The sequence below is a fragment of the Sarcophilus harrisii genome, chromosome 2 (genome assembly GCF_902635505.1).
Source record: "Sarcophilus harrisii chromosome 2, mSarHar1.11, whole genome shotgun sequence".
Lineage (NCBI taxonomy): Eukaryota > Metazoa > Chordata > Mammalia > Dasyuromorphia > Dasyuridae > Sarcophilus > Sarcophilus harrisii.
Window position 1 is genome coordinate 134,503,422 of NC_045427.1, and position 27,485 is coordinate 134,530,906.

General features: G+C 33.3%; 1 protein-coding gene across 1 annotated transcript in view; it reads left to right on the forward strand.

Moving 5' to 3' along the window:
* Positions 1 to 6,615: 6,615 nt before the first annotated feature.
* The window catches only part of XPO7 (exportin 7), a 35,169-nt gene continuing 14,299 nt past the window's right edge, over positions 6,616 to 27,485 (forward strand). The window contains exons 1-13 of the mRNA XM_003758052.4: positions 6,616 to 6,710; positions 7,747 to 7,893; positions 10,479 to 10,572; positions 11,088 to 11,254; positions 11,502 to 11,567; positions 13,982 to 14,086; positions 16,528 to 16,693; positions 17,312 to 17,385; positions 18,552 to 18,671; positions 20,265 to 20,411; positions 23,772 to 23,944; positions 25,671 to 25,864; positions 26,192 to 26,297. Of these exons, the coding sequence (XP_003758100.1) occupies positions 6,690 to 6,710; positions 7,747 to 7,893; positions 10,479 to 10,572; positions 11,088 to 11,254; positions 11,502 to 11,567; positions 13,982 to 14,086; positions 16,528 to 16,693; positions 17,312 to 17,385; positions 18,552 to 18,671; positions 20,265 to 20,411; positions 23,772 to 23,944; positions 25,671 to 25,864; positions 26,192 to 26,297 (1,580 nt within the window). The 5' untranslated portion in view covers positions 6,616 to 6,689. The remainder of the gene's footprint in view (positions 6,711 to 7,746; positions 7,894 to 10,478; positions 10,573 to 11,087; positions 11,255 to 11,501; positions 11,568 to 13,981; positions 14,087 to 16,527; positions 16,694 to 17,311; positions 17,386 to 18,551; positions 18,672 to 20,264; positions 20,412 to 23,771; positions 23,945 to 25,670; positions 25,865 to 26,191; positions 26,298 to 27,485) is intronic.

The following is a 27,485-nucleotide window of genomic DNA, read 5'->3' on the forward strand; positions in this document are numbered from 1 at the left end:
GAATTTCAGAAAAATATGGTTTGTAATTATTGTGATATTAGCAGATTAAAGCAAATACTTTTACCTTCACTTTGGTTCTACCCTAAAATAAATCCATATCCCTGAGTGGTATTAAAATTAAGTTGACTTAACTTGTTCCATCCAGACCCTTTTGCTTAGGGGATGAGCTTGAGTCAATATAACCTGGACAAAAAATTCCTGCTACCATTTATATTCATTTTCATCTCAAAGTCTAATCATGTTTAAAGGTTTAAAGGCTAGATTTTGAGGACTGCTAAAAGCCTGTTCCCATATTCACATGTCCTACTTAAACATTGAAACTTTAGATATGAAAAGTAATGCTAAAGAATGATTTTTTTTTTTTTTGATCTGTCACTTTGGAATTAGTTTGACTTAACAAGAGTTAAGATGGAAAGGTGTCTACCAGTCTTTGTATTAAAACATTCTCTCTTCCAACCATCTTTACACTTTGGTTCTGTTATATCTACTAACTTCCAAGAAATTCCCTGATATTTGTGTATAGACAAGGTTGTCTTGTCCCGATGGGTTACTATAAAGAGAACTTGAGGGAGATGGGGGAGAAACCATTTAATTTCAATGGTTTTTTGTCTTGAGTCACGTATTTATTAAGAACAAAAGTGGTAATATGTGGAGTGTAAAAAAAATGTAAAAAATATAAATCAATTAAATAAATGAAATCTTTTTTGATTCCCTTTAAATGATAGTGCCTTCCTTCCCTCCTCAAATTATCTTTCATTTATTTTGTGAATACTTACATATGCATATACATATTATCTCTCCTGACAAACATTTAACTTTCTTAAGAATCAAGAACTATTTCACTTTCAGCATTTAACACAATGGTGGCATATAATTATATATGTTGTTGATTAATTCATATTTACTTATAGCAAGAAGATTAAATCAGTCAATACTTAAAGATATTCATTTAGGGTACTCATTGAAAGGTCAGATACTGACATTGAAACTTAAATACTTTGGCCATACAATGAGAAGACAAGAATCAGTAAATGGAAAGGACCCTGGTGTTGGGAAAGATTGAAAACAAAGGACGAAAGGAACTGCAGAAGATAAGATGGAGCATGGAAATAGCAAATTTGATTTTTGGGTAGACTTTGATAGATAAGAGGAGAATAAAAAGACCTGACTTGCTATTGGCCTATTGGGTCATGAAGAATCATATGCTATTAAACAGCAAAAGTATTTATTAGCCTTTGTATTAAAAATTAAAAAAAAAAAAACTTCATTAAATGTGGACTTGAAAAGGCCATTCAGAATCATTTGATTCAGTCCCAACAGTATGCATTGATGCAGTATGGTATAGGCACTATACCATAGTCCCTCACTCTGCTACTAACTAGCTAGCTTACATTGTGATCTTAGGCTTCTCACTTTCTCTGCAATGTATAAAAATTAGTCTAATGAACTAGACAAACTTAAGTCTCTTCTCAACTTTAACATTCTTTTGCTCTAAGTACAATGTTTAGGTTAATTAAATTAACAAAGTTTTGCAATAAGAGTTTTTTAAGTAGCATTTTACTGAATGTATAATTACCACATCAGTTGGTGTCTTTGTGTTACTTGTTTCTAAGTGCTTAAAAGTGGTTGATTCTCAAGTTGGTTAAACAATCTTTTCTCATTTATAATTTTCATAGAAAAATTTGTGAATGCAAAAATTTTTAATCTTACTAAATAAATGACTAATTAATGAGTTCTAGATTAATAGGGTTATGTTCTGAGTAGAAATGGCTTTGTTTTTGGCAACAGTACCTTTTTTTTTTTAATACTATTTTATTTTTCCAAATACATAACAAATTCACCATTCACCTTCCCAAAACCTTGCATTCCAAATTTTTCTTCCTTCCCTCTTCCCAAGATAGGAAGCAATCCAGTTCAGGTTAAACATGTGCAATTCTCCTAAACATATGTCCATATTTGTCATAATGGGGGCGGGGGTCAGATCAAAAGGGAAAAATAACCCCACCATCACCCTTTTTAAAAAAAAAAAAAAAAAAAGATGAACATACTGTACTATTATCCACATTCAGTTTTCTTTCTGAACATGGGTGGCATTTTCCATCCCAATTCTATTGGAAGTACCTTGAATTACCTCCTTGTTGAAAAAAGCCACATCCATTAGAGTTGATCATCATATAATCTTAAAGCTATGTTCAGTATTCTCTTGTTTCTGCTCACTTCACTAAGTATCAGTTCAGGTAAATCTTTCTAGGTCTTTCTGAAATTAGCCTGCTCATCATTTCTTATAGAACAATAGTATTCCATAACTTTCATATGCCATAAATTATTCATCCATTCCCCTAACTTGATGGACATCCACTCAATTTCCAGTTCCTTGCCATTACAAAAAGGGTTGCTACACATTTTTGCAGAGGTGAGTCTCTTTGCCCCTTTTATGATTTCTTTGGTATACAAACCACTGGATCACAAGATATGCACATTTTTATATCCTTTTGGGCATAGTTCCAAATTTCTGCAGTACCTTTTAGATAGAAGGCATCCTAAGAAATGGAAATATTTACAAATATGCACATTTTTGTCTTTTAAAAAAAGAATTCCTCTATATGAGCCTAAACACAGATTTTAATAGTTTCATTAAAAAGATTTGAGATTAGGTTGTTTTTTTGTTTTTGTTTTCCAAAGCTGTATTAAATATTTTATTCAGCTAAAAACTATTTCCAGATCAGTACTATGTATTGTTGGCAGTTCCTATCTTATCCAACAGAGTTTGATAGCAACTAGTTGGAAAACTAAAGGGAACATCTGATTTTTTTTTTAACTATATGTTAAAGCTATGTAATATTGGATTGATTTTTGAGGAGCGATAATTTTCAACATTTTCAAAAAGAGGGTGTTAAAAAAAAATTAGTGTTCCTTTATTTCCATTTGCTTTGAAGAATGTAAATGATGTTAAAAGTCTCCCTTGTAATATAATTCATCTTCATCTAAACTAAATTACTGTTAAGATAGTATTACATACTAGAGGCTGTACTTTAAAGAGGTCATATCTTACATTAAAGATCAAAATAGCTGTGGCCTATATTCTTTTCACCCAGACTTAAGAAACTTGATAACTTAGTGACATTAAAATCTGACAGAAATGTAAGTTAACTGAATTAGTTTTCTGTTGTGAAGGTCATTCCTTTATTGTTGACCAGACCAGAATCACCCGAGTGATTCTGGAATTTGCATTTAAATAGGTTGAGCTATACGTATGCAAGAGCACTTCTTTGCTAATTAGAAAATCTTCTTCCAACAAGAATAGATAATGACGAATAATTGGAGATGTGGGGAAACTGGGACATTAATATATTGTTGATGGAATTGTGAATGGACCCAACCATTCTGGAGAGTAATTTGGAACTATACCCAAAGGGTTATCAAACTGTATATACCTTTTGACCCAGCAGTGTTTCTACTGAGCTAATATTCCAAAGAGATCATAAAGGAGGGAGAAGGACCCACATGTGCAAAAATGTATGTAACATTTTTAAATTTCAAATTAAATGCATTTATATGTATATATATTTAAATTAAATATTTTTATGGTGGTAAGGAACTGAAAACTGAGTGAATGCCGCAAGGGTCCCCAAACTTTTTAAATAGGGGGCCAGTTCATTGTCCCTCAGACTGTTGGAGGGCCGTACTATAGTAAAAACAAAAACTATGTTTTGTGGGCCTTTAACTAAAGAAACTTCATAGCCCTGGGTGCCATATCTGGCCCGCGGGCCATAGTTTGAGGACCCCTGCGTTGGAGAATGATTGAATAAGCTGACATATGAATGTTATGGAATATTATTCTATAAGAAATGATTAGCAGGATGATTTCAGAGGACTGGAGAGACTTATATAAACTGATGCTAAGTGATTAAGTGAAATGAGCAGAACCAGAAGATCATTGTACATAGCAACAAAATTATGTGATGATTAATTCTGATGGACATGGCTCTTTTAAATGGCCAGATGATTCAGCCTAGTTCCAATAGTCTTGTGATGGAGAGAGCTATCTGCACCCAAAGAAAAGACTGGGGATTCAATGTGGATCACAATAGAGTATTTTTGCTTTTTGTTGTTGTTTGCTTCTTTTTTGTATCTGTCAAGCATGTGACTCAATATAGAATGACCGGGTGAAAACTCAGAATGGCAAGAATCATCTTCCGAGCAGTCTTTTCTGACATCTTTTGTGACTTCACTGCAGTCTGTAAAGGAAATGTACCCAGTAAATATAAAATGATTTGTAAAGCTCAAACAAGAGATGAGGTAGAGTTAATTGATCGTTACTCATTTAGGTGTGTAGTAGGAGTTATGGTTTAGATAGTGAAATAATTTAGCCTGAAGATGAGTTGAGGAAATTTTGGTTTGCTTAAGGAATTCTCAGATAACTTGTTTAGGAGGAAGGAGAAAGTTCCTTGTGATCTCTATTATAGCAGGAGTTCTTAACTTGGATCCAGGGACTTAAAAAAAAAATTTCGGCACTTAAAAAAAAGCAGTCCATAGCTTTTATCACTCTGCTAAAAGAGTTCAAAATCTCTCTTCTCTGGCTCTCACAAACACACACACACACATAGCTCTTGCTTTAGAGGATCATCTTAGTATGAAGAGCCTCAAAAGTTATGAACTCTCTTACTATTAAACTGCTGTATTAATTTGTTAGAAACCAGAATTGTGAGCTTCTAGAGACTAGGTAATAGAATTAGATCTTTACACTCTGCATAAATGGTGTCATTGACTTTATTTTTTAAAAGCTTGTATTGTTTGCTAATCCTAGAACTCATTATCAAACTTTACCTTGCAGCATTTTGTCAACTGGATTTTTAAAAACTTACCATTAACCAGATGTATGAAACTACTAACAGATGCTTAGCCAAAATTATTATGTCAACAATGTAGATGTAATACACATAAATGAGATGTTTACAGATTGTTTCTCAAACAATATGACAGTATGGGTGAATATTTAAGTATGTTCAAGGTTATAACTGCTAAATATTTGATATCACAAACAAATTTTAAAGATTAACTTTTAGGTTTTAATTGTTGCAGTTTGTGATATAGAGCTAAAACACATTTGAAATAATACCTTGTGATAGAGATTTATTTAATCTTTTATTTAGAGTGTCATAAAATGTATTTCAGAATTTGTATATGCAGTGGTTCTTCCTTGTGAGAATTTTGTTTTGAATTTAAAACTTGCTTGTTGTCTGATTTTATGTACATATATAGTTTTTTCACTTTTCCTTGCTCTCAATGGAAAACTTAATAGGGCTCTCAGAAAGTCAGAGGAACAAATTAAATAAGTCTAATCAAAGTCCCAAGGTATGTGCATCTCCCAGTTGAAACTTGAATCTTATGTGCTGTAATGTCTTGCCTGTTCTCTTTCAAGTTGATATTTGAGCTTCATTAAACAGGTGGAGCAAAATAGGAAGTAATTTTCATGGCCTGCAGGGTTTACTGCTTAGTAGAAAAGCTATGATTGTTAAAGTCATAGCATAATAAAGTGAGGTAATAATGAAAAGTTTAGGGCACATTGTGTAACTGTATTTATAACTTCAACACTCAGTTTAAATTTTGCTTCTTCTATGTGAATGGTACTTTATGATGGCAAGATCCCCGTATTATTCAGAAAGTAAATCCTGTTGCTACTGAGAATAGTCAGATGTCTTTTAATTTCAAGCCATTACCTTAAAATTTTTACATTTATTAATAGTTTGTTTTTATTTCAACTAAAGGAATTTTAACTCCTTCCCCAGAACCATAATTCATATGTTATGTAGCATACCTTAGTCGTAGTTATGTAGCAATCCTTTTTATTTTGTTTTATTGTCCTTTTCAATTTACATGTCCTGTCCAATTCAATATATGGGTATATTGACATCTTGGTTTTGCTTGCTTTACTGTGTTAAATCATGTTTTCTCATGCTCGTTATTTTTAATATGTTTTACAATCCCATTACATGTTTGCTTTTCCTCATTTGATAGACATCTATTTAATTTCCAGTCTTGTCAAGACATACATTTTAAAAGACAACTTTCTTTATCCCTATCATGAAAAACAAAAATGGGATAGAGGTTTTCATTTGTGGACAGAGTTCTTGTGAATAGTCCATATTTTTTTATATGTATTAAGCATTGTCATTTCTATCTTTATTGTCAACAAAATGTGTGTGACTATAATAAACATAACTTCTGTAAACTGAATATTTAACTTTTTTCAAATACACAAGTCTGTGCTTGTTGTAAATACAGTAAAAATTCATTAAATTCATTAAAACAGTTGCCAAATCCATAGTAACTTGTTTTATGCTGATAGTACAAGTAACCATTATAAAAATTCTCAATTTTTTTCTCTCAAAGAGAGGAGAGGAATCTCTATACTTCAAAAGGTTAGAACAACACTGGAATACCAACACAATAGAATAGATATAGATCAATTTTAGGTCTTGAGTCCTATATTTACATCATCCCTGCTTTTCTGGAATTAGTTCAAGATTTGGAGAGAAGGGTTTGTTTGGGGGAGTTTCCATGTTCTTATCTCCAAGTAAACATATGGTGCAGCTGGGTTTAAATTGCCAGGGTCATTTAAATGTGTAGCTAACTGACCCAGAAGTTTCGTATACAACAGAGGAGAGAGACACTGTTCAACTTGAAACATGAGGTACTTGAGGGAAAAGGTACGTAAATTTTGGAGCTTCACTCTTTCTTGATCTAGACCTGTGATTTCATTACAACTTACTTTTTAAAAACTCTCTTAGAGAATAAATCTCTGAGAGAGAGAGAGAGAGGCCAAGAAGTAGATGTGCCCATCTTATAGCTAGTATGTTTGTAGAAAGAATTGAACTGGATCTAATTCTAAAGTTGGCTTTCTCTACTAATTACATTTACTGCTAAGAAAAGAACTTTTAAGTTTCAGTCACTGAAATTTACTGCCTTGTATTTCATTGTTAAAGACGAATGGAACATTAGCGATCATATCTGAGTCCCAGCAAAGTTAAATGAGCTGTCCAATGTAGCATTTTGCAGCAAAGTCAGTAATAGAAGTAAAATTGGAGCCACAATCAAATGGTCTGGGAATTTTTGTTTGTTTAATGAAGTTAATCAAATGGGTCTTCGTGGGGGTTTTTTGTTTTATTTTGAAGGGTCACATGAAAGGAGGAGAGAAATATAATTCAGAAAACAAAATATGTTGTATGCATATAATGATTTATATGCAAAATGACAAGCCAGGAATGCATTTGATTCATCTTTGATAAAATCATTGGACGAAATAAATTCTGGGGTTTTGTTTTAATGACATTTAGAAATGGCTTGGGGATACATAAAAAAAATTGTGCTGTAAGATTAAAGGGGGGAGGAAAGTGTGTGCATAATCAATGTAAATGTGATTGATAGATGTAGATAGATTGATCTCAGAGTGTTCAAAAGGTTCGAAAAGGGTACCATATCCTCTGGAAATTTAAAATGTGTGATACGTGAATCATCTGAATGTGTAGATTGGCCTCTTAAATATAATATCCTTTAGTGGACCATTCTTTTGAAATAGTTTATAGACAAAAATGCAGTTTCAAAGATAGTTTCAATGGAAATGTATGTTAATACATAACTTTCAAAATCTTTTTTTAAGAAAAACTGAATACTTTCACACTATTCAAAAGTGAGAAATAATCCTGTTGTCATTGAGTTTTTTTGTGTGTGTTTGATCTCTTCTAGAGCCTCGCCCAACTAGAGAACCTGTGCAAGCAGCTCTACGAAACTACCGATACAACGACTCGACTCCAGGCAGAGAAAGCCTTGGTTGAATTTACCAATAGTCCTGATTGCCTGAGCAAGTGCCAACTGCTCCTGGAAAGAGGGAGTGTGGGTATTATCTGATGATTTCTTAATAGTGGAAAGCTAAAGAAAAGCACACAAGGCTGCTTTAATTTAGGGAAGGGATGGAGTCAACAGAATTTGGGATGATAGTTGGAGCCACCTGTACTGGTTTTTTTAGTTTTCTCTTTGATTTGGTGGTGTTTTCTCATGCATTCTCTCCATCATGACCTTGTTGGTTGAAAAAATATTAATCTGACTTGCAGTAATAATAACTATACTCTGATTTTAAAATACATTTGTTTTTCTCTTTCCATGGAACTTGGCTTTATAGTGAATATATCATAGAGGCCTGCCATGAGGAAAATTATTTTTAAAATCAAATTTTTAATTTAAAGTAGTTTTTTGAAACTCTTCAGTTTTTATACTTAAATTACTTGTCTATGTCTATATGTCTCACAGTTAGGAAAGACATACAGGGAGTAGAACACTAGGAATGAAATCAGAAGGACCTTAATAAGATTTGTCCTTTAAATTCTTAGTGTAACCCTGAGCAAGTCACTGTTTGCCTCCATTTACTCATCTATAAAATAAGAATAGTAATAGCACCTGGCTGCAAGGTTGTTGTGAAGATCAAATGATCAAAATTTGCAAGGTGCTTACCCCAGGGCCTAGCACATAGTAGGCACTATATAAATGATTACTCTTTCCTACCCCCATTGATTTCCAGTTTTTTTCTTTTTGTGTTCTAGACTTAACTTTAAAATAGTTCTTTAATGAAGATTAATTTATAAGTGGCCTTGAATTAAGAAATATAAAGCCTGGGAATTGTAGCTGACAGTGACAAGCTAGTAGTCAAAGAACATGTACTACTTTGGTCTTCAAAGAAACTTTTTTATATGTCATTTTAAAATATGACATATCAAACAGCATTAAGGTATCTGAATATAATGCCTAAAACTGCTTGGTCAAAACACTGTGGTTCTAATGACACATGATCACCTCATGATGTCAGTAGCCTTCCTCAAAATGAAGAATGAACAGTGTGTATTCCAAGAAACCTTAAAGAACCTCTGAAGTTAAATTTACCTCCTTGTATTAACGGCTGTAGTTCATTTTATTGACCATATTCTGTACATTTGTTTCTATGCATCTGAAGCCATTAGTACTTAATATTCCCCTGGCATATGACCTTTTGCAAATGATTGGGCTTCTCCACTCTTTTTCCTTTGGTCATACCTACAAAATCTGTATTTGGTTTAGTAGATTTATGTGAGCACCTTCTTTGCCTTCTTTCTTTCCCTACAATTTTCTGTTCAAACTCCTCTTTATTAAGAACAAATCTCCAAAGAAACAAAGTTTACCAGTCCTTGTAAGAGATATTCCATCCCTGGCCAAAAAAGCCCATCATTTTTATATCTAAAGTCCCCAAATCTAACTTCCCTTCTTCAACAATATCTTCTTAACCAACTCTTCTCATTTCCATGTCTTCTTTTCTCTTCTGAAACATTAATAATGTAATTGAAAATAGCACCTATACCCATGAGATCTTTAGTTTCTTGCCTAAAGTTTCATGTTTCCCAGCACTGGTTTCTAGGGTCCTTTTCCTGATCACACATTGATGATCATGCTTGGTCCAAATCAGAAATATAAACTATAATTGTGTCATGGTTACAGCTTTATTTAGTTTTTCATTTTGGATACATAAGTTTTTGTTTTTATTATATTTTAAAATTATTTAAAATAGCCCATTGGCATAAAAATGCACTATTTTCACGTAATTATTCATGGATCTTTATTAAATTACTTTTTAAAATGACTTTGAGTCTGTTCCCTGCTTACTATCATGTTATAACCACATGGAAGAATCCTTACACAGTTCTTTCAAGTGAATTATAATTAGGTGGAATGCTTCCTTTTCCCTGAGAGCAGTTATTCATTAAAAACTATACTCAAGAGTACAATAATTCTACTTCTTATCTCCAGGGATAATTTTTATTTTTTACAAATTAATTTTATTAATTATACTTTAAAGCTCATTTGATAATGAATAGCATATAGAATTTAATTGATCAATAACCATACCAACAAAATTCATTTTGGAATTAGGTGTACATCTTACTTTCTAATTTTTTACTCTTATGCTATATATATATGGAGAGAGAGAGAGTGAGTGTGTGTGAGAGAGTGTATTCTAAGACAAAAGTCATGAAACTAGTGGGAATAACATTTATTGCTCCCACCAGTTTAGATATCCTTTCATACTTTTTAGTATGGCTTTTATTACTTTCTTTTGCTCAATGATACTATCTATCACTTCATTATCTAAAAGATACCTGAATTGGGTTCCTTATGGTGAAGCTTTTTGGTTTTTAAGTGTTCACATCAATTGTTTGAATGTATTATATTTCCATATTGAAGCTTTATATATGTGCTTGTCCTTAGCATGTTGTATGACATGTGATTCTCCTTAGAATAATGGGTTATATGAGTTTTTCTAAGATTTAAATGCACCGAGACTGATTACTGCGCTTTTAGAACAGAATTTGAACAATAAGTAAATAAACAATCTTCTGATTTACTACGTGAACTCTTCATTTTGCAACTCACACTTTGTTGATTTGTTTTCACAGTCATCGTACTCCCAGTTACTGGCAGCTACATGCCTTACAAAGCTTGTATCACGTACAAACAACCCTTTGCCGTTGGAACAACGGATAGACATTCGTAAGTACAGAATTTTCCATTCTGAAGCAAAGAAATTGATTTTATTAGTACTATTTTGAATAAGAATTAATTTCATATTTTTGCTTGATAGTGTTCTGAAAATTGCTACATGTTAAGATTATAAAGACCTTTATAAATGGTAAATTATAAAAAATAACTGTAAGATGTGTGTTTGTGAAATGCAGTAATGAAAATCTAGTTAATTTTGTAGGTTCTTTGTCTTTTATTTATCTGGACTTTTCTCCTTTGAATCTTTATAGGTACTAGTAAATAAGAAATATATCAGTAAAGGTTTCCTCAAGGACATTTTTTTAAACTACCTAGGAATGCCTACCTTTTGGCATTATTTCCCTGCATATAATATAAAACTTGTAAGATTTATAAATAACAGGGACCATGAAATTTTAGAATGAACAATTTCGTATTCATAATTCTGTGACCTTTTAGTTAGCAGTTGTAAAGTATGACACCTATTTGCCAATATCTCTTATCACACATATCATTTCTATATGTAGGGAACTATGTGCTCAACTACCTTGCCACTCGGCCAAAACTGGCTACTTTTGTGACCCAAGCACTTATTCAATTATATGCTCGAATTACAAAGCTGGGTTGGTTTGACTGTCAGAAGGATGAATACGTCTTCAGAAATGTAATCACAGACGTCACAAGATTTTTACAAGTAAGTTTTATTTTTATTTACACACACACACACACATTTTGCCACTTGCCACTTCTCCTACATTTTCTAAAAATCAAATTATTTAACTGCCTGAAGTATCAGCAGTAGCATTCTCAGGATGAGTCTAATACATTACTCTTTTAGAGTATTTTTTTATATTAATGTTGTACCTATGCAGACCCTCTGCCCCAAATAGAAAGTGAAAATGATATGCACAAAGCCAAAACTTGTTGCCTTCTATTTCCAGGATAGTGTTGAACACTGCATCATTGGAGTGACAATTCTTTCTCAGCTAACCAATGAAATTAATCAAGTAAGTGCTACAGCCTTCCTCATTGAAGTAAGTGTTCAATTTTTTCTTTAGTATTGGTGTTTTCTGCTGTGTGTGGGATGATTTTTTTTGGCAGTTGTGTGCTTTTGCGGTAAGTGATTAATATCCTTTCTGGAACAGAATTGGTTGGTTGGCTTTTTCTCTACATGTACAACCCTCCTTATTCCTATTGCCACATTCTTCTTTCTGTTTCCAAGTATTTTACTCTGCTTTTCCTGTTTTCTTAATGACATTAATGTTCATTGTAAAAGATAAGAGCCATGATGCTGAAGCACACTATTCTATGCAGTATTTTGCCATTAAAGGCAATTTATACCTCTCTATTACTGTATATATTATTACATGCTTATATTCATTTTAAAATCTCAACTACCTTAGCTATTTTTAACATTATTGCCCAGAAGTTATCTATTATGTACCATGTAATTTTAAAGATGCCACAGGGAAAGGGGCTAGGCTATTCTTAATTGAATTTAACAAATTAGTTCAAAGGAAATGTTTTTTTGCCCTTTACCTTGGGACCTAGCCAGATTTGCTAATAGAATATGAATTCTAAATCTTTCTGGTTTTTCCATGTTAAATAGGACAATATAATTAATATTTAATTATACCTCTCCTTTACGTTGTCAGTAGATTAATTATATTAATCATGCTATTGCTTATAATTTTGCACACATTTTTTATTAACACTGGCTCTGAGAAAATCTAACTTAATGATTTAGGTTTTGCAGTTTGCAGTCTACTAAAGTCCATATCATGTTGTTTTTGTTGCATGCAATCCCTATTACAATTAAGTAGTAGGTGATCATGAGTTACATACAAATTTTCCTGGGATCTTCACTTTCATTTGAAAGTAGTAGCTCTAAAATTGGTAGTGTAAACTTGAGATTAAGTAGCTCAACCTCTCTGTAAAAAGGTTAATAACTCTCTGGGGCCCCTTTGAGCTTTAAATTCTATGAATTCATGAAATACATTTTTGATATTAAAGTGTTTCCACAGATTTTATTGTTTTATCCTTCAGAAAGGATCAAGTCACACATAGTTTGTATTTCATTTAGACATATGATGCACAATAAATTTCTGACTCAACATTTTAAAATAATAAATTATTTTTATGGATAATCCCAGCAATATATTGCCTCAAACAGACATAGAAGTTATATATAGACAAATATATAGACATAGAAGTTGATACTAAAGCAAGCTCTGAAGAGTATTTTCAGCATCAAATGAGATAATAAAGTGCTTTGCTATTCTCAAGTTGTTATTTTCCATTGTGTTGTAATTGCTGGATGTAAGACAGAAGATACAATTCAGTGTTCCTACCACTACCCCACTTAAAATAAGCTAAAGGGAGTTCCAAGACTTGATTTTCCTTTTCCCAAAAAAATTGCAACTAAAAGGGTGAGCCAAAAGAAACTGGTTTCTTTAGGGTTTCTTTAGCTAATGTAAGTATTCTGAGCTTCTAGAGCAAATTTCTAGGAATACAGTAAGTTGCTGAAGAAGTACATAAGTACTATATACTTGTCATTTGATTAGTGTTGCATATTCAAAAGGTATAGTCCTCTTCTAAATGAAGTTTATATCTAGTAGAGAAATCAAGACTCATGAAAGAATCATACAAAAAAACATAATTAAGTGATAGAATGTGGGATATTAACCACTAAAACAACATTCCTACTTTAATACCTCATTATGCCATGGAAGGAATGGATCCTAGGCTTAAAGAAACATAAGTTCTTTTGCGTCCTTCTGCCAAGCTAGTAAGGTTTTGAGTATGGCATAGTGACAAGTTTTATGTCTCCTATCTGAGGACCAGCCCAGACAACTTATAAAATATCATGAATTGACCAAACTACATTAAAATTATTGGCCTCACTAATTCTCCAGGACTGTACTGTCTCTTAAACTTTTAATAGGATTTTGGGCTGAGTTTGAGGGTAAGAAGAATCCTTACATTAATCACACATTCTTAAGTTATTCAAGTACTATGTGTATATGGTAAGCTTTATTTTTAAAATTAATTAGAGCATGAATTATTAATATGCTGAATATCTGTTAATTTAGTAATATTACCTGGTTATGTTGAAGGAATAAAAAACTTTTTTACCTGACAAGTTCTTCATCTCAGCTCTTCTTAGGTGTGTTTCTTTATAAATCTAAAATGATTTCCTTTTTGATTGCTGGAAGCTCCATTATTTCCCCATTTGTTCCATGTGATAAAGGGCTTATACCTATTTAAAATAGTATAAAAGATTGTAATTTAAAGTCTTTTACATGGAGCATATAGGGGGAAGTTGGTATTTTTTTTTTTTTTTTAATTTAGACCTCTTTTTTGTTTTGTTTTTTGGTAATGAATTCTAAACTTGCATTGGGTTTATTCACTTTCTGTACAGGCAGACACCACCCATCCTCTGACCAAACATAGAAAAATAGCCTCCTCTTTTCGAGATTCATCATTATTCGATATCTTCACTCTCTCGTGCAATTTACTAAAACAGGTGAGACTTAAGGTTGGGAATTACCTTGTTATATATTTGGGGAAAGGAAAAGTAATTTAAGGCGTGTTGATGTATTAAGTTATCAATCCAATCCCTCAAAAATTTATTAAATATATACTATATGCAAGGAATTGTACTTAAGTAATGGGGATATAAAGACTAAACCAATTTCCTTCCCTCAAAGAGCTAACATTTTCTTCTGGAAAGAAACTTAGGCATCTTCTTTCATCACCCTCGTCTTTTACATCCTTGACAAGCACTGTAATATAGTGGAAAGTCTGCTGGATTTAGAGTCAGAAAACTTAGGTTCAAAATTCGTTTTTATCACTTACGAACTTATGATCTAAGAGATGACACTTACCTTCTCTGAATTTCAGTTTCCCCCATCTATAAAATGAAGGGATTGAACTAAAGCTCAAAATCTGTGAATCTCCATAGTACTTAGTTTAGAGGATTTTTAGGATACCATGCCACATTGATAATTATTACCGTCTACCCCTTCTTCCTATTCCCCTGAAGCAAGCACTGAGCAATTAATTGGCTACCTGTCTATCCTATTTTCTTTTCTTGAGGAGATTTTGTTTATAACCAGAGTTTAAAACGTTATGCCTTTTTTGGAGTCTTTCTTGCCTAGGCTGTGGAAGTTCAGCACTACTTGCCTAATCCTACTGCTAACTGGTATGGAAATTTAATCTACTCCCTTTTCCCAGTGTGTGCTAGTTCATCCTTCCTTAGGCAACCTGGTGGCTCTCTCTCTCCTCAGGAATTCATTTTATTAGTACCACATTTATTAATAAACACCCAATCGGTTTTAGCCGCTTACAACTCAAGAAACTGATCATTGTCAGCCTCCCTCAGTGGCAGGGATTACAGGCTTGTACCACCACTTGAAGACATTTTTGAAACCAATAGAAAGAGTAAGCACAATGATACTTAGCTTCCTTATACTGTGGGAACAGATTTAAGCTGTACTGTGTTAATACACAGAAACTAGGCTGGTTTGAATATCCCCCATTAAGTGAAGTATAGTAGATAAACAGGCAACATCTGTAAGAAACAGGAGTTTTAGTGTTTTTTAACATCCATTCAGATTTATTAACCTGGAGGGAGAGCCCATATTAACAAGGAAATTACTTTTTTAAAATAAGAAAGTTGATTGACTAAAAGTTGTAATATTGTTGGAAATGACTTAGTGAGAGGCATGTCTGCACATCAGTGACTAGTTACTCCATTTGAGCACTTTGTCCCCTGTCAAAGCTAAATGGAATTTGCATCATCATAGCTAAGGAAAGAACTTAGCCTCCAGTTTTCTGTTCATTTTGGCATTCTGTTATCATTTTCCAGGATGCCCCAATTTTTAGAAACAAATCGGCATTCTTGTTCCCTTTTTCATCAGTTATTTCCACTGCTTCAGAATTCTCAAAACTTCCACGTCATACTACTTATGGGAAAAAAAAAAAAAAAGGTTTTTTAGCCCACATTATTTTTCTTTTTGAAAGGGAAGCATCTTGTATGCCTGGGGAAAAGACATAAAACACGTGCACACAACTTTGCTAACACTAGCTGCAATTAGCTTAGTACATCTGTACTAAGATGTATGGATACCATTACCTTCATGAACTTTAGTAACAACCTTCTTCTTTAGTTGTATATCTTGAACTCAAAACTTCCTCTCCTTTTGGGGCATCAGTAGTATTGATTTTTAAAAAAAATGTTCTTGTTTTCCTTATCAGAAAAGGATGTGCAGTAAGCTGAAGAACTTTTTTTTGAGACATGTTCACAACTCTAGCTCCTGCTAAGAGCTGACTGGCTTTTGGCCTACAAAAGAATTCACTTGGTATCATACTATGATTTGGAGTTTTTCTGGTTCATTATGGTAACAGGAAAATCTAGTGAGTTTGGCACTTAAAAAAAAATGTATCTGTAAATTTTAGCTTGATGTAATATTGCCTAACACTTCCTTTTCTGCATGGATTTATTAAAGATGCCCATGAGTATAAAAAAAAATTTACCAAACATGGAAAATTCTCCACCGTTCTTCAGACACAGTATGAGTTCCCTTAGTCAACATTTCATTATTCCTTCCCCTCACTCTCATCCTTTCTCCCCATGACAACACCTGCCTGTTCTTAGAATGGTAACTCATGTGGTTGGGAGATTACCACAGCTTTTGGCTGCTGGGTCATTTTTCTTAGCATTGACATCACTTGTCTTGCCTGTGTAAGTAGTTACAGTGTAGCCCACAAAAAAGGTTATTTGCCAGATATTTATGTAAAACGGAATGATTATTTATCTATATACAAATGTTTTTTATGTAGAGAAAGCAAGTTTAATTTGCTGAAATGGAAATATTCTTTCATTCTCGACTAGTTTTTCTCTATTCTGAAGGAGGGTTGTTCTTATTTTTCATGTTTGTGTTTAAAATCTCCTGATTCTTACAGGCTTCAGGAAAAAACCTGAATTTGAATGATGAAAGTCAGCATGGTTTACTCATGCAACTGCTTAAACTCACCCATAACTGCCTAAACTTTGATTTTATCGGCACATCAACAGATGAGTCCTCAGATGACCTGTGCACAGTACAAATTCCTACTAGTTGGAGATCAGGTAACAATCAGAATTGGAAAGCAATCTCATCACCTGAAATGGATCTGTTCTGAAACATGGCACTGACAAAACCATTCAAATACCATTTTATTTTGGAAATCCTTGTTTTGAGTTTTGAGGGGGTGGAATTTGGTAACTGTAGCTTCTCACAGAGAACAAGAATTATGTCAGCAGAAAAAGCCAGAGATGGCTTATAAAAAGGAAACTTTTTTAGTGAGGATTTCTTTTAAAGGGTGACCACTCTAGCAATGTTTAACTAGCCTTCTACATTAATCATCTTAGGAATTTATGTTAGTCATTTTTTATTTTGTATATCTTTCTTAGGAGCTTCCTCTATTTGTACTTCTGAACATATGAAAATTCTTTCTCTTCCCATCATTTTACTAAATCCTTAATACTGTTTTATTCTTTTATTATCGGAGGCATAAATCTATTTCTTACAGAGCTGAGAGTTCTAATTTAGAAAGAAAACACTTTCTATGGGAGTAAATATTTCTGCACTCACACTTTTTTTAATATCCTGAGTAAGCATAAGAATATGTTTACTTGGACATAATGCCAGAAGTATTCCAACAGTGATGCAGACAAAGTGAAGTACTTTTTTTCTATTTGTTTCAGCATTCTTAGATTCTTCCACCCTGCAGCTGTTTTTTGACCTGTATCATTCCATCCCTCCTTCATTTTCTCCTCTGGTGAGTCAGTATAACAGTCCCTAAAAGCAAAGGTATCTCCAGCATTAATGTATGAGCATTATTCAAATATCTTTCAAGATGTTGCTTCAAAATGATATATTTACACCAGATAAACTATTGAGAACATGTATTTATTAGAAAGATTTGAGTAACCTTACTTTAGCCCAGTTAAATTTGAAGGAGTATTTTAAAATATTTTCCTTATTAATCAGATACTAAAGTGTGCTGTTTTTATTTTATTTTTTTGTTTGTTTGGTTTTTAGAACCATTTTTTTTTAATGTGCACCCATGTGCATATTAATGTGCATTAATTTAATGTGACCTATACTATATACTGTCGTAAAGGAAAGTACCTCATTTCATATAGTTGTACTTTTAAAAATCAGATGAATTCCCTCAGGCACACATTATAGAAATAATAAGTGAAAAGTGTAATGTGAACTCAAATTGGGATACCTATCCATAATACTGTATGGAAGTTGCTTGTAAATGGCACGGTGTCCTTTTAGAATGATCCTTAACCTGGAAAGACTTCTTGAAATACTATTGTAGTTCTATTTGTTCATATGTATGTATACCAAATAGTAAAGAAAGGAGAGTTTAGGTACTATTTTTAATTATTCCTACAGTGGAATTAAGGTTTCTAGATACTGTAATACTTTTCCCGGTCACTGAAAAGCAATTCCTATAGCAGAAATGTTAATTGAGTGTAGGTAGATAAATAATATGCTTTTTTTTTTTTTTTTTTAAGATATTTCTTTATACTGCAACTTAGCTAAGGCTGATAAAGTACTAAAAAGGTTTACTAAAAAGAAAAACGGAAGCCATTAAGCAGAAATCTAAAACAATTAAGCTATTAATTGCTTGGCATTTTAAGACATTAAATATGTATGTTGGCAAGAACAAGAGAGGAATCTTTAAACAGGGCAGAGAACAGTGAATCTAACTAGCAACTATGATATACATGATTCTTATGGTCTTCCCTCATAATAAAATTGCCCAGATGCCTGGAATTATACTTTTCTTGATCTTTCTATATCCTTAAAATTAGAGCCACTGAGGTATAAAACAGATTCCATTTTAAGAGATGAAAAAGGCTTCTTTAGTTGAGAGTATGTGGGTAAAATAACCAATTTTACTGTTTTTAACATTTTTTCTCTCTTTAGGTCCTATCCTGTTTAGTGCAAATTGCTTCAGTCCGCAGATCCCTGTTTAATAATGCAGAAAGAGCAAAGTTTCTCTCTCATCTTGTTGATGGTGTTAAACGAATACTGGAAAATCCACAGGTGAGAGTGTAGGACTCAATCTTTGTGATACAAAGAGAGAATCAGCCAGTTAACATGAGGATTAGCATATGCCCACATCAGAAACAAAAAATCAAGGAAAGCCATGTTTGGTAGTATACTAGAAAAGAGTGAATTTTAAATTCTCTATTGTATTGTCAAATGTAGATAGAAATGGGCCAACCAAACCGCATATATAAGAATCTCTGTGGGCTGCATATTGGTTTTAAAAAACCACAAATTAGGGGCCGCTAGGTGGCGGCACAGTGGATAGAGCACTAGCCCTGAAGTCGCGAAGACCTGAGTTCATATTTGGTCTCAGACACTTAACACTTCCTAGCTGTGTGACTCTGGGCAAGTCACCCCAGTTGTCTCAGGAAAAAACAAACAAAACCATAAATTAACAATCTTTGTTTTAATTTATTTTGTTAAAATTTCCCAGTTTGATTTTCATCCGGTTCAGGAGTGTTGCAAGCCAAACTGTATGTTTTGCCCCTGTTTAAATATGTTTGCGTCCAAGCATACATAAGCTTGAGTTCTTTTACTCTGTGTGATGCAAGGAACTGGTGAGGGAATGGATAACTTTGGTTATTGTAGTAATTGATGATAATGCTAGATTTTAAAGGAAAAATATTTTAGCCAAAATTGAGTTTATTAACATAATAATCTCATATATCTATATCTGTCTATAAAACACTTCATGATATAAATGACTTTATAAAGGAACTTTGGATTTGCAGAGTTCCTTACTCATTGAGTCCTTATTATTAACCCCCATATGGTAAATATTACTGACTTTATTAACTTTGTTTTATAGATGAGGAAACTAAGACTTAGAAAAATTAAATGACCCACAAAGGTCAGACAGGATTTCAAGCCCAGTCTCTCTTAACTCCGAATCCAAACAGCCCTTTCCCATTGTATTATGTTCTTTTATTAATATTGCTATTTTCATTTGCTATCAGATAGGCTTTTTCTTCAGTCCTAATCAACTTTAACTCAAAGTGTGCTGGAAAGCAATATTTAAAGGCTTCATCCTAAAATACTAAACTCTGTTCTTTGTCTTGTTGGTGAAATATTTTAGTAACTTTGTAATTGTTTGCTATGCTCAATACTTCACTTGACAGATAATGTAAATTATTTTTGACTCAGAGAAACGGTCCTGTATCCCAAGTATGTCATTAACAATCATTTATAACTTCAGACAAGCCACCTAATTTCAGTTTAAGGGAATAGGTTTTTCCTCATCTACAAAATGGAATTAGTATGTTTTTCATACATCTGAAGGTGGTGGTGGGTTTTTTTTTTTTTCTTTTGAGATAATTGATATGAAAGTCCTCAAAAGATTTTTTTTTTATACATTGTAAATTTAAGGAGTTTCGAATAAAAATGCATCTCAGGAATAAAAATCATCCTCTATCACTTCCTACACTTCCTATCTGTCCTTTTCTCTCTCTCTTCTCTACACCCCCCCCCCCAAAAAAAAAAAAGAAAAGAAAAGAGAAAAAAACTACACCACATTTACTCTGTATGATACTAGGAGGAATTGAAGTACATAACACTCAAAACTTTTTTTTCCCTCTCTTCTCCCTCTAGAGTTTATCAGACCCAAACAATTACCATGAGTTTTGCAGGCTTCTGGCCAGATTGAAAAGTAACTACCAACTTGGAGAATTGGTTAAGGTGGAAAACTACCCTGAGGTTATCCGGTTAATAGCCAACTTTACAGTGACAAGCTTACAGGTTTGTTTTAGTTTCCTTTCCTTTCTTGCAGTCTAGGATGTTCTTTTTTCTGCTGTTGATTGGCTTTACATTTGTAGGAACAATAACCATTTTTATACCCACCCAGAGACTCTAGGCAGCCCGAGGGCTGCAATGAACTTCACAACTATAATTGATTTGGAGGCTTCAACTAAGTTGCTTTTTTTAGAGCCTGATAATCCATTTTGGTGGTTATTTAATCCTTTTAATATTCCTCATTTTCATTTATGCTTCATTTCCTGGTAGGATTTCCAGAGAATGAGCAGAGAAAATGAAGAAGACACCCAAATTAATTTCAGTTTATTGTGTGTGTGTGAATTATGAAGAGGTTGAAGATACTTAAATTTTGACCATATCATTCATCTTTAAACAATAATTTAGAACTAACTCCATGGACATTAAAACAATTTAAAGAATGATCTCTAAAAATATAGTGTGAGAAACTGGCTTTTATAAAATATTTTTGGCCATCCAATCCAACAAACAAATATTAATTTAATCTATCAGGGATCAGGCCTGGTGCTGAGGTCCGGGGATACAATTAAGAAAAAGAGATGGTTCCTATCCTGAAGGAGCTTAGAATCTAATTGGAGAGTTAGGGGGAAGACAATACACAAAAGTAGAAAAGAACGGGGGTCAGGGTCATTTTATATGCAATTGAGGCCATGTGGACAAATCAGCAGATGCAGAAAGGAAGGAGTCAATCAGAAATCCAGTTTCTGCTTTCTGTAGAAGGCCCTGGGATGAGTTTATAACTGCCCTCTAGCCTTCGAATTAGATGGGAGAAAAGGCTGAGAGAGTTGCTGTCAAGCACTGCTCCAGTGAGCAGGATGGCCACTTAAACAGGTAAACATTAACTAACAATAAGAATTTATATTCCCATTGTGTTCTCCAATCAAGAGTAACCTATTTGAAAATGACTACTGTTAATTTAGTTGTTCCTTTCGTTGTGGAGCCTTGCATCAACTTTTTACTTAATGCTAATTTTAATTTTACCTTTCTCATTTGTAAAAAATTATAATAATTAAATCAGTAATGTTCTTTGTTGTCTCTAATATTATTAGTCTTGATTTATCCAGGTTTACTTTGAATAATAATAGGAAAACCCTATAATTCTCTTAATTATAAGTTCATATATATGTCCCCAAAGAAAAACAATTGGTTATAGCGTACGTGTACATATAATAATAATATTGATAAATTAACTTGCAGCAACATAATAACTTTTATTTGGACATAATATGTTAGAATTTTTGTTTTCCCATATCAGCACTGCAAATTATTAGTTAAGTTTTTCTTAACTGGAGATGGTATGTAAAGAGTGATGGGGAAATATTATTAACCAAAGAAGTCTCTTTTGAGTAGGGATTTAAGCTTAAGGTAGTGCCTTTTCTGAAAGAATCTTAACTATTATATCATTTTATCAGTATCATGATTCACATAATCAAATGTGCAGTATAGCAAAGTGAGAGTGAAAAAAAAGGACTGAGTCTTTTAAGGATGTGCTTTAAAGGAGTTATATATTTCATTTATTTTCTTAGTATTCATTAGGTAAAATACCCATTAGTAACCTTTTAATATGAAAAATATTTATGATAATTTTAAAGTGAAATCCTTATTTATATCTCCTTTGAAGTTTTATTTTTATTCCTTTGGAAGTGCTACATATAGACCGTGGAGAGCTGAGCAAAGGAAACACCGCCTAACTGATATTTTTTTTCATCAGCAAGTGCTTTATTCTGGAATGTAGTATATAACATTAAGTGCCATCTCCCTAATTATTCCGCAAATTTATTTTTGATAAGTTTTAATACTTAATTTATATTAAGTAATTGGTGGTACAAAGTTACTCTTTTTAGCAAAAGTTTTCCTTTCAGCTATGAAATAAGAAACTTTAAAAAGGTTTTAACCTTAAAAAAAAAGATTTTAACAGAAATGAAACTTTAGTTTTACTCCAAGATTATCGTGTAATACATATAGTAACCTTTAGATCAGTTTCATTTTTATTCCTACTAGTTTGCTTAACAGCAGGAAATTCAGGGGATAGGAACAGAAACAAAACATAAAAATATATCTTTTGAACTATTTAAGATAGGTTTTCCTCACATCCCCAAGGTATCAAGATTAGAGGATTTTAAAAAGAAGAATTTCCGAATGAATTAGATTGTCACAGACAAATTAGTTAACGAGTATAAAACACCTGCTCTATACTAGGCACTGTGTCAAGCATTGAGAATACAAAGAAAGGCAAAAACAATCCCTTCTTTCAAGTAATTCAGTCTAATAAGGCAGATATATGCAAACAATTACAGGCAAACAAGATACAAGATAAATAGGGATGGAGTGTTTTAGGCAGGAAACAGCAAGAAGGTCAACATCATTGGATCATGAAAAGGAGTAAGATCATAGGAAAAGTAGGAAAGGGCCAGATTATGGGGGCTTTAAAAAAGATAAACTCGATTTTATATATAACCTCAGGGATAACAGGGAGCTAGCTATTCAAATTGATTATGAGGATACTATAATCAAAACCATCTTTTAGGAAGATTGTTTTTAATAGCTGAGCAGAGAGACCAATCATCAGGATACTTCAGTAGTCCAAGTGCAAGATGATATGGATTTGTGCCATGGTTCTGATAATGTCAGAGGAAAGAAGAGGACATAAAAAAGATGTCAAGAAAGGAGAAATGATTGATAGGACTTGACAGCTGATTGGATATGAAGAGTGCATAGTTGAAAATCATACCTAAATTTTGAAACTGATTGGTTAGGAGAATGGTAATACCCTCAACAGGAATAGGGAAGGTTTGAGGAAAATAATAATGAATTCAGTTTTTAGATATGTCAGGTTTAAGATTCCTGAAATACTCAGTTCAAGAGGTCTAATGAGCAATAAAAATGTGAGACTGGAGGTCAGGAAAAAGGATCGTTCTAATAGATTTGAGTATAGCTAGCCTAGAAATCTTAATTGGGTCCCTGGAAATTGGCAAGATCACCAGATTGTTTATAAAGCAGTTTTTTTATTTGTTTTTGAGGGCAAATGATATTTTTTCATCTTTGTATTCACAAAACTCCACACAATGTGTATCACCCAATATTATGCCTTTTTGTTGAAATGAATGAAATTATTAAACTGTATACTGCACAGAAAGCAAAGCTTGAGAAAGGAGTATCCTTAAAAAAAACAACAACAACAAAAAAAAAAAACACCAATCTATATTCCCTTTGTTGCAGTCAGTAGCATGTGGCCAATCTGTTGTTTCTTTCCCCCCTTCTCCGTGCCCCCCCCCCCAAAAAAAAAAAAAAATAGAAATAATCCCTCTTCCTTTTGGTTCTCCATAGCACTGGGAATTTGCCCCAAATAGTGTGCACTATCTCCTGAGTCTGTGGCAGCGACTGGCTGCCTCTGTACCATATGTCAAAGCCACAGAGCCCCACATGCTGGAAACCTATACTCCTGAAGTCACCAAAGCCTACATCACATCACGCTTGGAGTCTGTGCATATCATCCTAAGGTAAGGGAGTTGGATCGCCTTGATTATCTTCCCCAGCGCGCTTTATATCACTGTTACCTAAGGTCTTCTATATCCAAAAAATAAAGTGCTTTGGTCATGATTATGGCTAATACAACTAAAGGTTATTTTTCCTTTATTCTAAGAAAAAATGGAACTAAACCAGTATTATGACATCATGGATTTTGAGAGAACTATTTCTTCTTCATTAATCTATTAGTTATTTCACTTTCACCAGGCATAGCATTTTGTTTGAATATAAAAGACATCAAGATGATCTTCTACAAATTCTTTTTTTGTAGTAGAAAAAGATTTAAGGCAAAGACAATATAAAATATTTCATATGTACAATATAAATATAAGCTACCAAACCCACAAAGGTCTTAAATTTTTTAAGATTCAAGTAAAGCCTTTGTTTCCTCACAAGATCTTACACCACTTGTAATTCCAGGATCACTGAAAAACATTAACACATGGGCCCTTATCTAGATATTTGATTGAAGTGAGGTGATTGAGCCCATGGCACTGATCAAAGATTCAGAATGACAGTTTATAAAATGAAATGGCGCTTCCTCTGGAAGAACCTTCCTCTTATATTTGGAGCCTTTAATCATTGCTACTAAGTAGAATTCTTATTTATTTTGGTGTAGCAGATGAGGTTAAAGTAACATGCCCAGTTAGTGTTAAGTGTCTGAAATCGTATTTGAACTCAGATCCTCCTGATTTCAAAGCTGGTACTCTATCCACTTTGCCATCTAGCTGCCTACAAGTAGAGTTATCTTGGATTCCCAAGGCTTGCCTTTTGATTTTCTGTTGATCAGTCTCTTAGTTTGTTCAGGTTCAAATTCAATTAATTGCTACATAGATATGGACTTGGTGATGATGGGAAAGGGAAGGAAACAAACATTGATTAAGTGTCAACTGTTTGTCAGGCACTATTCTCAGCACTTTTACAAATATTATCTCATTTGATAGGATATGAGCAGCAGGAGGATGGGATTAGGGTCTGGTAAGGTGTTAACGGTCTTGTTACAAGCGAACAGAGTCAAGGGGTTAGGATAGGAACCAATAGGTCAGGGATCTATTAGTTTATTATTAACTGAGGGCTAAAAATCTCATATTCCAGTGGTTGAGTCCTAGTCACTAAGATTCTCTTAAGAGTTGAAAGGACCTTAAAGATTTATATAATTCAAACTCTTCATTTTTACAAAAAAGGAAACTAAGATGAAATGATATACCCAACTCGCAAAAGATCACAGAAGGCAAGAATAAAGTCAAGCTATTTGTTATCTTTAAAATGCATGGCTTCATATATATGAAAAAAAATGGCCCTACCCCACTCAGTATTGAATATATTTTGCATCTTTTTCAGTGTATTAATTAGTTTTTCAGGGAAGAAGTTTCATTTTTCTTTTCTCTTTTTCTTTATAAAATTTTTTGTTATATGGATTGACTGGTAAAGAAAATAGAGGGATACCAAGGGAAATTTGGTGATGCAGAAAACAAATAGAAATAAAAATCTTATTTTGAAGCTGGGAGGGATGAAGGGGAGGTGGAAGTATTGCACTAAATGAAATTTCTTGCAGAGCAGAGACTATTTGCCTTCTTGCTTTTCACTCTTTGTATACAGAAATGTAATTTAATGATTAGGACCTCAAAGTATGAAAAAAATGACTGCAGATAGAGAATTAACATTATGTGGGTTATTTTCCCTCTTGTTTGAGTACAGAGATGGTCTGGAAGACCCACTGGATGATACAGGCCTGGTCCAACAGCAGTTGGATCAACTATCTACAATTGGTCGCTGTGAATATGAGAAGACATGTGCACTCCTTGTCCAGCTATTTGACCAGTCAGCCCAGTCATACCAAGAGCTGCTCCAGAGTGCTAGTGCAAGTCCCATGGACATCGCAGTGCAAGAAGGTGAGTGCTCCAAACAACGTCCTATAAAACTGGTTGCATGACCTTTGATGGGATTGAGCATGCAATCAAGACTCTTTTACTAAAGCCCTGTGTTTCAGAAATATTTTTAGTTAAGTGAAATATAGACTCTAGAGAAATTTCAAGTCTTATTTGACTAAAGCAAGGCTTTTATAGTCCCTAAAATAGTATTGTTGGTTGAAAAAACATTTCTTCCCATAGTCAATTCAATGTCAGAGATTAGTAAAAAGAAAGAATATGGTGGGAAATCATTTTGGCCCTGGTCACTTAAAGAAAGAATGATGTTAATATTGCTCCTTTCCATTGCAGGACGACTAACGTGGCTGGTTTACATTATTGGTGCAGTGATTGGGGGCCGTGTTTCATTTGCAAGCACAGATGAGCAAGATGCTATGGATGGCGAACTGGTCTGTCGGTAAGTGTTTCTCCAGACTCCCGCTTTAGTGGCCTCTCTTCTGAGTCATAAGACTGCTGTGATAACCTGCTTCTGCTATACCTTTCTTCCTTACTTTTTGAAAATGGATTAATAAAGTACATCGCATGTGAAAAGAAAGTCTGAATGGTTCCCAACCACAGCATATAGAATAGATACGGTGTTATAAGGAACACATTTGAAGTAGTTTAACCAGCAACCTGTAAATATAGTATTAGAAAAGCCAAAATGGAACCTGGCTTCTAGATACTATTTAAGGACACCATAAAACGTTGGACAGAGTTGATGCTATATGGACCTGTTAATGGATTGGCATAAAATACTAGTAGGAAATAATTTCCAAGAAATTGTCACTCTTCTGAGTGCCTCTACAGTTAAACTTAATGGCTTATCTATTGATCTGTAGCCTCAAATCCAAACCTTTGGCCATAGTTTCCTATTTATTCCTGATGATTCTGCTTAATGGGAATTCTCATTTTACAAATAACCACTGGCAAGCATTTTTAAATGGCTTCTCCACTAAACTGAGGCAGAAAGACATTATATTATTGACTTTTTGAAAAGCTGTAATAAAACAGAGACTTAAACATCCTGGAGTGCCCTAACTACTGATTTCATTGAAGAGGACTATGTTGTAACATGGTTTTTTAAGAATTATTTGGTCTCAATATAGGCTCATTAAACACCACACTTCAAAATTCACTTTGTAATTCGAGGTGCTGTCTAGAAATCTCCCTTTCTCCCTTTATACCCACAACTTATTTTTCACATGCACTTTTATTTTACATTCAGCTTCATTAATATGACAAGTTCAATTTTATTATTTTGTGATACTTTTTGGAAATTGGGGAAGGCAATTTAAGGTTGGAAATCGATATCTTTCTGATTTTGTAGGCAAATTGAAAAGATACACATAAATGAAAATTTAGAGGTAGACGAAGAAATCTTAAAAGGTGATTTTCAGTCTACCCACCTTGTTTTTATAGAGAAAAAAAATGAGATCCAAAAAGAGGAAAAAGTCTTAACTTAAGAATAGAATACTAATTAGTAGCCAAAATAGCTGATCTGGTAGAACCCAAGTGTCTTTGACCATTATTCATTGTTTTTTCCCCCCATTATACTACAGTGTTTTGCTCAAAAGTTTGTTTTTTAAAAAATAATCAAGTATTT